The 14,194-nt window shown below is 41.8% G+C and overlaps 2 protein-coding genes across 2 annotated transcripts in view; both read left to right on the forward strand.

The window, feature by feature from the left end:
• The window catches only part of fng (Fringe glycosyltransferase), a 380,064-nt gene that overhangs the window by 125,292 nt on the left and 240,578 nt on the right, over nucleotides 1-14,194 (forward strand). The gene's annotated exons all lie outside the window — the stretch shown is intronic.
• On the forward strand, nucleotides 5,318-6,548 carry LOC135708620 (venom protease-like). Its single transcript, XM_065230722.1, has 2 exons — nucleotides 5,318-6,041; nucleotides 6,103-6,548. Exons 1-2 carry the CDS (start codon nucleotides 5,321-5,323, stop codon nucleotides 6,315-6,317), a joined length of 936 nt encoding a protein of 311 aa, XP_065086794.1. The 5' UTR covers nucleotides 5,318-5,320; the 3' UTR covers nucleotides 6,318-6,548.

Here is a 14,194-nt window from a genome sequence, read left to right on the forward strand (position 1 = left end):
CATTAGTTGCCAACGGTTGATTAATAAATTACGTTTAAAAGTTATAAATTGGAACACAAACCGTTTACTTCAATTAATGTATAGTCTTTTTTAAATTATTAGTTAATTTTGGCTAGTATAATTTTGACAATTTAGCTGCCAACAGTTTAGAGAAAACGCTTCCCTATTAAAAAAAAATATTGCCGCTCGAAATGTTTTTCTGTGTCCAAGTTTAACAATTCGCAACCAATCGTTTGCGGCAAACGGTTGACGCTTAATTTCACTGGTTAACTCTAGATAGAGCTGGAATTAGGGCGTAACAGCTTTTGTCGGAAGTCATGTCTTTCCCTGGCAAATCGGCATCACCATCGAGTAGAGGAAGACGTCTCCTACCCGATGGATATGTTGGTTTGTGTAGGCGTACCTTGAATTCCGAGAAATCAACAAGAGAAGTCATTGTTTACAAAGGCTGTTACGCCCTAATTCCAGCTCTATCTAGAACTCACATAAACTGTACATTTTCCACCTGATTTCCACAGAAATAAGAACCTCCCTACCCCGGTTAAAACCAGTAGCGGATCGTTGAATGGGCCAAGAAACCGGTAGCCGCCCCATCCGTCCGGCACACAGCTCTGACAGCCAAGTGGACATGATCAGAATTTTATAGAAACTCTTGAGCCGCGATCTCTCGTTGTTCACGCTTTTTGCTGCTGCTGCTAGTTGGTGCGGATGCTGGTGACACCGAAACAACCAACAAGTGCAGAAAAATGCTAAACATTTAAATGCGAAATTAATTCAATTGTTATTTATATTATACTCGGCTCCGAGTACCAACCACCGAGCCATGATGATGGTTAGCGCACAATTTCTCTACTAGCTAAAAGAGAAAACCCGTCATCATCCCGTGTGTTACGAAGTTCATTGTCTCTCCCCTACCCTTCTAGTGCCGGTCGTTGTTGTTGTTGTTGTTGTTGTTGATTGTTATCAGCCATGTTAGATCTCCGGGCACTCGAGAGTTCCGCGCTGTGACTGTGACCGTGCTGGAAAATAGTTCAAAAAAGTTTCCCCAAAGTTCCATGTTTTACATGTTGGCTGGAGCTATCGGAAATTGAAATCGCATTCAAATTACCGCTTGTTCCGACGGAACGTGTGGCCCCAACCAACTTGCCAGCAGAGAGGAGATTTATGATTATTTTGTTTGGCAAGAGGGGGCTCCTCTTCTTCTATTCCTGGCCGTCGCACCGTTGTTTCACCGGAGCCCGGTGATCTGTGATTGTCGAGCGTCACGCGAGTGCGCTAGCCCCGAAAAGTATGGATTCCACCAGAACGGGACGGGACCACCCGTTATCGTCAGCGACCTTTCACCATCACGGCGTACCTAAGCTAAGTACGATGGGAGTTTTGACGAAGATTTTTATCGGAACGGAAAGTTCGAATGGCGCTGGACTCAAAAGTTTTTGGCGAAATGTTGTTATCAATGAAATGCAACCTGAAAAATCAATAGAGATTAGTGACGTTTAACGCACGCACACTAGCGGGAGCAACGCCGTGTAAAGTTGTTTATTATTTTCCTCTGGCTAACCTAAAAAATGTATGAAAATCTCTATAGTTGACCCAGACGAATCCCACCTGGGGTTCCGTTGAATTCATGTTAGAATAGAATTGATTATATTATAGCTCACTTGAAATTCCGAAGAAAATAGTCTGTGTAGAGTCCCAGTTTGTGAAATCGGTAGTACCAACAATCAATACGAAACTAACGATTTTAAATTGGCTCACTACTTGACTAGCCTATTGGTTCCAAGCAAATCGATTAACGTACCCCATTCTAGTACTACACTATGTTTGTTTTGATTCGCTAAGAAAATTTGACAGATAAAATGAGGGGTTCGTAGATTTTCCTATGTTTCGAGGGGTGCATCGATTAGCTTGGGACCGAAGTTAGTATCAGAGCTGAGCCAAAAAGTTGAGCTCGTTTCTTTGGGACCTTCTGGTCTTAGAGTTACCTCTATGGTAGTACCGTTACTGGTATTACTGGGTGATTTTCTGGTTCCGAAGTACCGCGGTACAGGTCACTTGAAAAATGATAAAGCAAATTTCAATATTTGATCCTTATTATATTATTAAAGCATTTTTAGTAGGACTGTAAACGAGTAAAAATTACTAAATAAATCATCGTGAAAAACCAAGCTTGACATATTTTATAAAACATCCTGCACCAACAAGCTTTAAATACTTTGAAACAGGAGAATTGAAAAGAAAGTATTTCACAATGCTTTTTAAACCGGTGTGCGCAAGGGGCAAGACAACATAGATATAACTCCAAATATCTTTAAATATTTGATAATATCTTCTGAAATATTAAATTATTTTCAAAAAAATCAATCCATGTAAAACACAGATCATTTTGAGCGATTTTAAATTGGCTCACTACTTGACTAGTCTATCTCATTCTAGTCGGAATTCTAGTACTACACTATGTTTGTTTTGATTCTCTATGAAAGTTTGACAGATAAAATGAGGGGTTCGTGGATTTTCCCACGTTTCGAGGGGTGCATCGATTAGCTTGGGACCGAAGAAAGTTCCAGAGCTGAGCCAAAAAGTTGAGCACGTTTCTTCGGGACCTCCTAGTCTTAGAGTTACCTCTATGGTTGTACTCGTTTAATCGAGTACCTCAAAAGGTATCATTTGAGGTACTAGTTTAAAGAAGTACAACGATTGTACAACAGTTTACTGTGTATGTCTGTACAAGGTCTTAGTGAAAGGATTTCGTTAGTTGGCTGAGCTGTCAAGCTGAAAATTGGTTGAGAGATACATCAAAATCTTTTAGCAACTTCCTAAATTGTTCATCCATGAGCCTTTTCTTCTTCTTCTTCTTCTTATTCGCATTTCAAGCTTATTGCATACGCATATAAGCTTATTGCGTGCTCTCAACTTAGTGTTCTAGATGCACTTCCACAGTTATTAATTGAGAGCTTTCGATGCCTGTACCATTTTTGCATTGGTATAATTGTGTGGCAAGTCCAATCATACTTCTATGCCCAGGGAAGTCGAGAAATTTTCCAACCCGAAAAATTCCTAGACCGGACCGCGAATTGAAACCTCCAGCATGGTCTTGCTTTGTAGCTGCGCCTTTACCGACTGAGCTAAGGGAGGCCCCATGAGCCTCTGGAAATATAATTAGCACTGTCAGTTTAACTCCGATTTAGGTGGGCAGCCCAACTAACTGGAACCAACTTAAATATAGCCCATCGAGTGAAATTCGACTGTACATTGAATTACGGCTCCGCAAAGCTAACGCAATTCAATCATGACAAATAAATGAATTTAAAAAAAATCCACAAAAGCTTTATTAAACTCTCTCTAGCAAAAAAAAACAAAACACGACAATTCTAACCTCCCCGAACACTTTCTGACACTTGACATTTGCCTGCTGCTTGTTTTGCTCCACTCTGCTGCTACTGTGCAGTAAATGTTCCTGCCAATTACTTTCCTGTCACACCGGGCAGTGTCACATTGCGCAGAACCCGTTCCCGCTTCCGTGTCTCTCAATCTCCCGGGCACTTCAGTAAACTCCCTCCGAACGAGCGAGCGAGCGAGGAGTCAATTGTTTTAACATCTCTCATCTGTCACCATTAGTCGTGTGTTGTTCTTCTCAAATCCTCCGTCACAGAAGACAGAACACAGGACAGAGAGGAGGGAAATGGGACCCGTCGCGTTTTCTTCTTGGACCTGAAGGAGCACACACAAACATCAGAGCCACTTATAAATTTTTATCACGTTTCTCTGGCAACAATCCGAAGCTCTTCGGTATGACAAGAAATGAGTTGAAAAAATGAACGTTGACGGAAACCAAGAACAACAACGAGTTTTGCAACGAGAGCGCGCAATACTTCCCCTCGAAACAATCCATAAGTAGGCGGTTTTTGACAGGTTGCTTTGTTTGCACGCTCCAGCAGCTTCGTAGAAAAGTAAGAATAAAAAAAAGATAGCAGAATGTAAACAAAGCTGAAGATCAGCTCCTCTGCGGAATAGTTCCGTCATTGCTGAACGAGCGAACGGTTAGATTGTTTACATATTCCAAACGAAAGGCGATAAATCTTCAATCAAAAGTAAAAATTTGCAAGATGACGGCTTGCTCCCGCCTGGTTTGTCACCCGCCCGCGGTAGCAATGTAAACAAATGGAATGAAGGGCACGGTCAGCCAGTTCATTATATGGCAACGATGGTTGGGTAGAGATCAAATTTGCATACTGCTGCAGCAGTCCTGTCCGGAACGCAGTGATCATCTTGGCTGAGAGGTTTTTGTTTTTATGGGTGTCAAACAAAAACAAAAATACTTGAACAAACAACTCATCGAGAGCTGCATGATCCACGTTTACGGATGCGCTTTTTACTCTTCTTCACAAGAGTTTCAACCGTATGTGGGTGGTGGGTTGATACTTGACAGATGGAATGCGAAAGATGAGCATTCGGTGGCAAGTCGCGAGCAAGGTTCGTCGTGCAAACGAGGTGCGTGGAAATTGTCAACTGTCAACATTTACGATCCCTTGAAGCAGTAGAAGAATAACAGTTCTCGCGTCACTTTTCAAATAGACCAATCTGCATTGATCTCTTTCGTAATTAGCTCAGCTACAAAAACGTTCTCTGTCGTCTTTGTCGCTTTAGATGCTAGATTGTTGATTCTTCTATAGAGCTGTGTGTCGATCCAAAGAGAAAGTCGATCAATCTAAGATGGGACCTATTGAAAAGAGACACGAGCAGTTGCGTTCTAGTCCTGCTGCAGCGCAGCCTACCATGATGCATGCAAACGAAGCATGCTACACTTTCGGACCTTGTTCTCCTCGACCCAAGCACATTTTTATGTTTATGTTCTCGGGAAGCGCGCGATCGCGCAAAGGTACCGAACGAACGTGGTCAGCAGGTTTCTTTTATTTTATGGAGGATTGTCGTTCCGTTTTTTTTTTCTTTTTCACTCCCCCTTTTGGCACTGCCTTCTCCCTTCTCCCTACCAAACGCGCACACTCGAACGATCGAGGTTAAGAGAATGATGACTGGACATTATGGTTCTCTTAACTTTTATCGATGGCTTCTGTTGGCACCGTGGCTTCGCGTGTGGTCCCCAGTCCGGATCAAGCCGTTGCAGTGATTAATTTTAAGCACTGGAACTAACGAGGATCGAGATTGAATTGCAAAGCGAGTGATTTTCGCCATGTAGAACAGCGCGAGGAAGCGAAAGGCTTATCAGCGATGACCTAACCTAAGCGCTTATCACTTTCGAATGCGAGTGGGGCAATCCTAGAATGCAAGCAGAGAATCAGTCGAGCTCGATCGCGTAGTCATGAGGGACGCTTTGCTAGCTTTCGCTCTGTTCCTGGCAGTGGTTTTGGTGGATTCACAAGGTGTCGCAACTCTGAATCGAACTCGAAGACCTGGTACGAAAAAGCCTGGAAAACGGCAACCGGAGTGTGGAATTCGGCGGGTGTCCACGCGAGCATTGATCGTCGGAGGTACGGCTACGGTTCCCGGTGAGTGGCCCTGGCATACGGCCGTGTACCACGTTCGCGATGGAGGTCGCGTGCGGGATTACACATGCGGAGGAACGCTGATTAACGAAAGCTTCGTGCTGACCACGGCTTCCTGTGCGAGACACGGTGTTAATAAGTCGGAAGGAGCGATCATCGTCGAGCTAGGTCAGTACAACTTGAAGGAATCATTCGCTCACAAGCTAGAGATTCCAGTGATTCGGGCAATCGTCCACGAACAGTACGTCCCCGGTGAACACAAGTACGATCTGGGAATTCTACAGCTCAAAACCTCCGTCAACTACACGGATTACATCCAACCCGCCTGTCTACCGAAGGAAAGTGAGAAAATTGAACAATACGATGAACAAGTCGGGACGATCGTGGGCTGGGGATTCGAGCAGGCCGGTACACTCTCGGATCGGCTGCAGAGCGCTCGAGTGCCGGTAATTCCGGTCCTCGACTGCCTCCAGAGTGACGTGGATTTCTTCGCGTACGAGATCTATCCCGGAATGTACTGCGCTGGACTGCGAAACGGTAAGCCAAGTATCGGTCATTCACCCTCGTTCGCAAACCATAATCCCAATCATTGTTCCAGGAACGGCACCCTGTTTCGGCGACGCCGGTGGTGGCATGTTCATCAGTGCCGGACGAACTTGGACCCTGCGTGGGATCATCTCGTTCACCAGCCGGGTCTACACGGTGACGGGCGGCTGCAACACCGAGCAGTACTTTGGGCTGGTAAACGTGGTCCACTTTCTACCCTGGATCGAAGATACGATCGCCGGTTTGGTTCGCCAGCGCAAGCCGTAGCCGGAATGATCGATCGATCGTGTTTTGACGCGTCGCCGTCGTCGTCTCCGGGGGATTGTTCGTACCACCAACCGTGCGAGCGGATAAGATCGCAAAGGCACACAGAGAGAGAGAGAGCCTTTTGTTCTCTCGCTGCACTCTAAACTAATAACAACAATATTTTGATTACAATCCATTTTGGAAGCAAAAGGCAAGATTTAAAGCGAATTATTGTTATTTATCCGCTTTGGAGCATTCGTTTTCCATTTCTCGTTGCTCCTTCCCTTCGCCTTCGTTGGAACTTCCCCATCGGCGTCGCGTGTGTTTGTGTGTGTGTGTGCGTGTATTTATTTGGTAGGTTCATTTGTTTTGTTTGGCTTTCTACCAACCAACCGACCGACGGACCGCCGGGTACTTGAGCTTCATAATGGCTTCATGGTCCGAGCGGAGTTCTCTCTCGAAAACCTCTCATTCAAATGAGATCAACAACCGTGAAGTGCCCTCCTCGCTTCGAGTTTCGAAAGGTTTTCTAGTTCGCCCGCGGTGACACACCTTTCGAAAACCTAACCTCAATTTTCCAACCAAAATAAAAAAAAACAGCCAATCCAAGCGAAAAGAACATTTCTGGGAAACCGGTTCCTGGCTTCCCCGAGCGAGATTGTGTGCCCTTTTCCGGAAGACAATGGTCAACGGCAGCAGGGCAACGGACAGCCCACGCCCTTGTTACAATTTCTATCCGACGTCGTCCGTCGCCACCGCCACCGCCAACGCATTTAATTGAGTTTCGCAACACGTTTCGCGCGCTTGCATGGATCGTCGGCCGCCCCCGCGCTCGCTTGTTTCCAGAAAGAATGACGCAGCGCTCGTGCCCGAACATAACCTCAACTTTCCCGTTTCTCGCTCGCGCCGTTCCAATCGCCTCCAGGGGGAAAGTCCATAAATAATGATCCCCGGTTTGCCGTTTTGTGCACGGGTTGTTCTGTGCCCGGGAAGAAAGCGAAACTGACCACCAGCAAATGACTTATGGGGCCTCTTAAATTATCATAAAATCTCAATTACGGTATAAATCCGTCCCGAAATTGCGTCGCCGGTAACTGCGCTACATGGTGGAAAGATTATCGCATCCAGCAGTGGTCAAATCTGCCAACATCGTACGAGTATGTTAATTTTTTGTCAGAGTGTTTGCAATTGTTGTCTGTTCGGTTCGGTTGTTAACGAGTTTATCTTGATATTTCAAGATGGAACGGACGATGATGGTGATGATGAATCAACAACCGTCTTGTACAGGGGGAGTGAGTGTTCTTTTGACGGATGGATGGCTGTCTGACCGGAATGTGTAAGTAAGCGCGTTTTCGACGGTAAAGAGTGGGTAATTTTGATCGGATCGAGTGTGAAGTGGATCGTAAATGGGCAGAAAATTGGCAACAGATATCGCGAGGGGTTAACGACGGGAAGATTGGCTATCAATCAAAGGTGACGGAAATTTTTTCGATGGAATTTCAAGCCGTTTAGGATTGTTTACTGAACAATTTTGCGGAGCTATTGGATTAACGCGCTTTCAACCGAGAGACGATTTTTCTAATGCCGTTTTAGTTTGAAGCGAACCCTCACCCGGGTTGCAACCTAAGAGCTGTCAAACTGATAGTTTGAACACCAGTTACCAACCTAGGTTCGCAACCAAGCAACCTGAAGAACGACTAGGTTCGGACCCGAATTTTTTTCGAGGTTCATCAGTTTCACGCATACATTCAAAACTTAAGGTATGGTGAAATGTCAAAAAGGTAAACAACAAAGAATCAGTCAGTCTGAATCACCGCTACACTGAAACAAGGATCATAGCTAGGAATACTATTTTGCAGAAAACACTTATTTTCAATATAACCACGCTTATTACTGTTAAATCTACTATGAATTCAGTATAGTTGACTATGAATGTAAAAAAAAAATTACTATGATTCTGGCGAAACTACTATGCTTGCTCCAAAGCAATAATAATTTTGATAGAAATAATAGTAAAATTAAATGAAATTGTTTTCTGCACAAATCTATTGGTGAGGGTATTTAATTTAAACCAGCAATATAGTATTTTTGCCAATGGATTTTGTATCAGTGTAGTCTTACCCATTTTTAAATGTGGTAGGGTAGAGCACTACTTCGTCGTAATCGCCCATTTCCGTTCTATCGATCAGAAAAGATCAATAATATCAATGATTTCACCATGCACAAATCAATAATAGGTTTGTTCTGATGCGTAAGTTCATTAGCTACAACATAAATCCAGTTAAAGCGCATTATATGAATATTTACGCTCAAAACAAAAGAAACGCTCAGCGAATCCTCTTTTTCTACGTTTATCCGTAGGACGAAGAAAATCTTATGGCGTTTCAATGCGTTAGGACGGAATTGAAACTCGTAGAACGAATTTGGAATCAAGAAGCAGTGTTAGATTTTAAACAATATCTCAAAAATGTGTGACTCTTTATCAAATCCAACGGTATGTATGGAAAGGTGAATGAATTTAGAAGTCATCATTGACAGAAATATTCCATTTTTTGTTTAAACTCGTTCAGAAAAGAGAGGAAAAGCGCGGGTTGTGCTTAGTAGGACGGAAATTAGATCAAAAACCCTACGAGACAAACGCAGTTTTGTTAAACTGCATACAATTTTGAGCAAAGATGAAATCTAGACTAACATTTGAAAATGGCGTAAATCAAAAATGTAAACAAACCATATTTTGCCACATATAGAGAGAACAGTTCACAAACTACTCGATAAACACGAAAAAGCAGAAGCCAATATCACTTCAAATCATCAAAAATGTTTCTTCTTACATGGCGTATTTCCAACTTATACTACATTCGGACTACAGACCTTTTTGACGTTTAACCATATTTCTCTATCTAACACACATGGATGAATGGACGGTTTGTTTTCCCACTAATCTGTTTCTCTCTTGCTCACACTCCTTCAGTTTAAATGGTGCATTAGTGTGCGCCGATTAAACGTCAAAAAGCTCTATTGCCATAGTCTGTACGGAGTATTACCATAGAGGTAACTCTAAGACTAGAAGGTCCCGAAATAACGTGCTCATCTTTTTAGCTCAGCTCTGGTACTCTCTTCGGTCCCAAGCTAATCGATTCACCCCTCGAAACATAGGAAAAACCAATAACCCCTCATTTTATCTGTCAAACTTTCATAGCGAATCAAAACAAACATTGTGTAGTACTAGAATTTCGACTAGAATGGGGTACGTTAATCGTTTGCTTGGGACCAATAGGCTAGTCAAGTAGTGAGCTTACAATTTAAAATCGTTAGTTTCGTATTGATTGTTGGTATTACACGCTAACTTGAAAGTACCCATTTATGGGTAAAAAATACACAAAAATCGTAAACAAATGATAACCCAAATCAAAGGTAAACCTGGAAAATCAGGGCATATCAGAGAATTCATTTTTGGACCTGCACGGCCAAATTTGGAAGAAACTGCAGTTCCTCATAAGCTATGAGTAACTGCAGTTTCTTCCAAATCTGACTAAATTTCGTATGGAAAGAAAATTCTCTGAGTCAATTATTCTCAGTCGCTGAGTTGGTATGATTGGCCGTGTGGAAAATCAGGGAATATCATTCAAATTCAGTGAAATATTTCTTAATCGCAAAAATTATTAATAAGTATGACTGACCTAGCTAGTTTCAAACAACTGATTAATTAATTTTTGCCTGTGGACTTGGAGACATATTTCAAGTCCCCGCGTACATCGTACGGGCTAGGCAAAAATGTGCGTCTATCTTGAAAACTGTCGCTTTAATGGCCCTTCGCTCATTTTCAACTTCTATTCAATTTTCATACTGCCGTACTCTAACGGAACTATCCACCTACCCTCTTCTAAAGATCATTCTCTAGCTAATAAATCATCACACTAAAGCTTCATGTTAGCATTTCCAACCAACTCTGATAATCGGTGAAGTTTGAGGATGGATGTCCATTTCAAATTTTTAATAAGAGTTAGTTCTCTTAATAGATGTTTCCCCCAGAATCTTCAAAAATTGTGTTATGGAATACAGTTAAAATTATCTCGTTGGGCTAAACCTGTAGCCCACTTAGTGAAAGACTTTCGTTAGTTTGGACTGAGCTGTCAAGCTAAAAATTGGTTGAGGGATACACCGATTGTTAATTATCATCACGATTCTTTAGCAACTATCCAAATTGTTCATACATGAGCCCCTCGAAAAAAAATTAGCACTGTCGAAAATGACGTTTGGCTTCGATTTAGGTGGGCTACAGCTCAACTAACGGAAGCGCACGGAAGCATGAATTTTAAATTTGATTTCTCTTCATCAAGGCAACCTCTGAGTATCGCAGTCAATATTTCAAGCTGAAAAGTGCATTAGGTCCTAAGTAACATTGAGAGATTCTCTTCGTCGACTTTCTCTTTGTATCCCCACGGCCATGTAAAAACATTTCCAGGTATTTCCAGCACACAGATTGATAAAAGAAGTTTATATCTAGCATCTAATACGACAATTACAACAAGAAACGGGTATGTGCTCAAGTTACTAACGAAAGAGAAAGTCGACGAAGAGAATCGATCAATTTTACTAAGGACCTAATGCAATGTTCAGCTTGATTTGTTTTCCTTGATTCGTGGCTGGATGTTCATTATCGCCTTTGTTGTTGTCAATATTAATATTCGTCTTCATCTTTTTTTTTTAGTATCATTTATTTGTCAAGGCTCAATTGCGTTAGCTTTGCGGAGCCTTAATTCAATGTATATTAAAAATATTTCTTATGTTAAAGTTAGTAGAACGGGGACCGAACACTCGTGGCTTACTCGAGGTTAATGACAACAATTTTTAGACAGGACTTGGGATAAGATACATGGGGGTGAATTGTCGTTTTAACCTCCGTCGCCGTTGTATTGGTGAATGAACGTGGAAGAAGCACTGCAGTGCGGACAAGTGCTCTAAATCTCGAAAAGTGAATGGATAATTGATGAGACAACTGAAACGAAACACAATGTTGGGAAAACGATGAGAGGAGACACACATCAATAAAAAAACAATCCTAAATTCTCAAAAAGCTATACTCACATATGAGCCTAGACATGATGCGGATAAAGTCACGGTCCATGGTTGGTTCGACACCTGTAGGAGAATAGAGTGTAGCCATCTTCCCAAATCACTATCATTCCACTTTTGTTGCCAGTTGGTGAGGAATTGCTGATGAGCAATTGAGAAAAAAAAATCATTTAAGGTGATTTGTCGCTCGAAAATGTCGCCTTCCATAGCGCCCACCTTAGCCAGCGAGTTCGCTTTCTCGGTACCCGGAATGAAGCAATGAGAAGGGACCCAAACCAAGGCGCAGTGGCCAAAAATTGACAAAACCGCGACTAAATTGAATATCTCGGCTGCCAAACGGTTTCAGTCAACATGTTATACATATTCAAAAAGGAAAAACTCTGCTAAATCGATTGGTGGTAGTCTCATTGGCCGGAGACTTTTGCGTACCGAGATAGAGGGCCGGGATCAACCCGAGTTCCCGGTAAAGTAGGAAATGCCACTATCTATCGACATAGTTTTACACTTCACTTACCGTATATTACTGGAAATTGAAAGTACTAAGTATATATGGTGTAAAGACACCATATACGCCCTCAGGGAAACTCTACTGGCATAAAGGAGGATCCGGAACGACCGATAAAGTGGCCATTATATAAAAAAATGTCCTAGAACCTTGTGATTTTTTCTATGTTGTTCAGAATCAAGAGATCAAAGCGTATTTAATATGGAAACAATATTTTGGGGTATAGTGGCCATATTCTGGTTCTCCGGATAATCTGGATTGACCGATAAAGTGGCCACATTATAAAAATGATCCTAGAACCTTGTGATTTTTTCTATGTTTGTTCAGAATCATGAGATTAAAGCGAATTTAATAAAGAATTTAAATTTTGGTGTAAAGTGGCCATATCCTGGTTCTCCGGATAATCTGAATTGACCGATAAAGTGGCCAACGGCATTAGCATGGTGCGATCCGAAGCTATCGTATCTAACATACCACAATGAAGGTTCGAAAGTAGCATTTGGTAGTAAGGATGTGAAATACATGCAGGAAGTAGCACAATATTATATGGATAGCGGGGTAGAAGATGAAGGGAAAATGAATGGCGAGCAAGATTGCGACGGTCTACCCGGATTATTCGGAGGACCAGGATATGGTCATTTGATCCCAAACTATAAATTTCATATTAAATACGCTTTCATCTCGTGATTCTGAACAAACAACAGTTCTAGAACAATTTTAATAATGTGGCTACTTTTTCGGTCAATCCAGATTATCCGGAGAACCAGAATATGGCCACTATACACCAAAATATAGTATCCATATTAAATACGCTTTGATCTCTTGATTCTGAACAACATAGAAAAAATCACAAGGTCACCGTTTTGCAGCCAAGTTATTCAATTTAGTCGCGGTTTTGACAATTTTTGCCCACTGTGGAAGGTGATAGTGTAAGAGCAATCAGATAAAGCACTCAGGGTAGATTGTATTCCAAACAGGAACTACGACGAGTGCTTTATCGGCCTCATTGAACAACTAGCCTCCAGTGAGCTTAGGCTGTCCGTGTAAATGAAGTGATGACTGCTAGCTCCGCAACGTAAACTGAGTAGTGTTTCTGAAGTTTATAAGAGGCGTTATGAAATTCATTGAATACTCCAAAAACAGTGGACGCATTTATGGTTGACCCATCTGTGAAAAATCTTTTCTCTTGACTGACGTGGCGGTACTTGATAGCGATATTGAGGGAACAATCATCGAACGATGAGGATCTGGTATTCCGTGTATTTCTTGCTTCATGCTCAAATCCAAATGTACAGAGCAACTGTAGAAGTCTTTGAAGTCTGCACGATTGGAGTTGAACGTAGACGGCCCAACCAGCGTTGCCAGATATACCGATTTATCGGTATTTATACCGATTTTCGAACTTGATACCGATATACAGGTTTCTCAGAATACCGATTTTTTAGATTTTATACCGATTTATACCGTTTTTTTTCATAATAATCAAAATGATTGCCTGTCCGCACTGAACTGTTGGAGGAAACCATTATGAGAGACTTTTATTTTTTGAATATCTCTTATTTTTAGTGCCGTCTTATGCTTGATACTCTTCCGATTAATGTTTCCATTTTTTTCGCTGATTTTGGCTACCCAGGAATTGAGAAACAACTGATGAATCATCCCGGTAATTCTTGGGAATCAGAAAATAAATAGATCCATGAATATGTTGAATTTTTAACTTCCTAAAGTTTATTCAATCTTCCCGTGGAATATCGCTCCACCTTACCCCGTAAGTTATTTACCGATTCCTACGGGAAAGTAATTTCGACTTCGCTTGGAAGTTTCTTCTGGTTTAGCTCGAAAGATTCTTCCGTCTTCTGCCGCCAGTTTGCTTTTACAACTTCCCCGGAACGTCAGGGATGCTTAAAGTGTTTTATTGCGGTTCCACTCTTGCTTCAGGAAAACTGCAGGAACTTTTAAGAACTTCTGAATATTCAGAATAGCTCAGACTTTTGGGTAAGTTTAAAGATATGTCAGGGTAAGTTTCGTTGAAATAAATAAAGTTTCATTCAATTCTGTTAAAATTCGAGAACCCGGGAATTTTAGGAAAGTCCAGAGAACTCAAATAAACCTAAGGAAACATATTTTAAAAACTTCACAAATGCAAAGCACTTCAGGGAAATTTAATGGTTTTCAGGACTATTCCATTTTTCCTGGGCAATTCAGAGAACTTAGGGAAGCTCTGAGAACATCAGAAAGGATCAATTGATTTAAATAAAATTGCTGAAACTTTAAAAAGAGTTCCGAGAAACTCGGGGAATTTCCGAAAACTTGAGCA

This window comes from Ochlerotatus camptorhynchus, unplaced genomic scaffold, assembly GCF_037179485.1.
Source record: "Ochlerotatus camptorhynchus isolate MF236.1 unplaced genomic scaffold, CSIRO-AGI_Acam_v1.1 ptg000330l, whole genome shotgun sequence".
Taxonomy (NCBI): Eukaryota; Metazoa; Arthropoda; class Insecta; order Diptera; family Culicidae; genus Ochlerotatus; species Ochlerotatus camptorhynchus.

Coding starts and splice junctions, on each gene's coding strand:
- LOC135708620 (XM_065230722.1), top strand. CDS start 5,321: ATGAGGGACGCTTTGCTAGCTTTCGCTCTGTTCCTGGCAGTGGTTTTG. Junction 6,042..6,102: donor CTGCGCTGGACTGCGAAACG/GTAAGCCAAGTA, acceptor TCATTGTTCCAG/GAACGGCACCCTGTTTCGGC.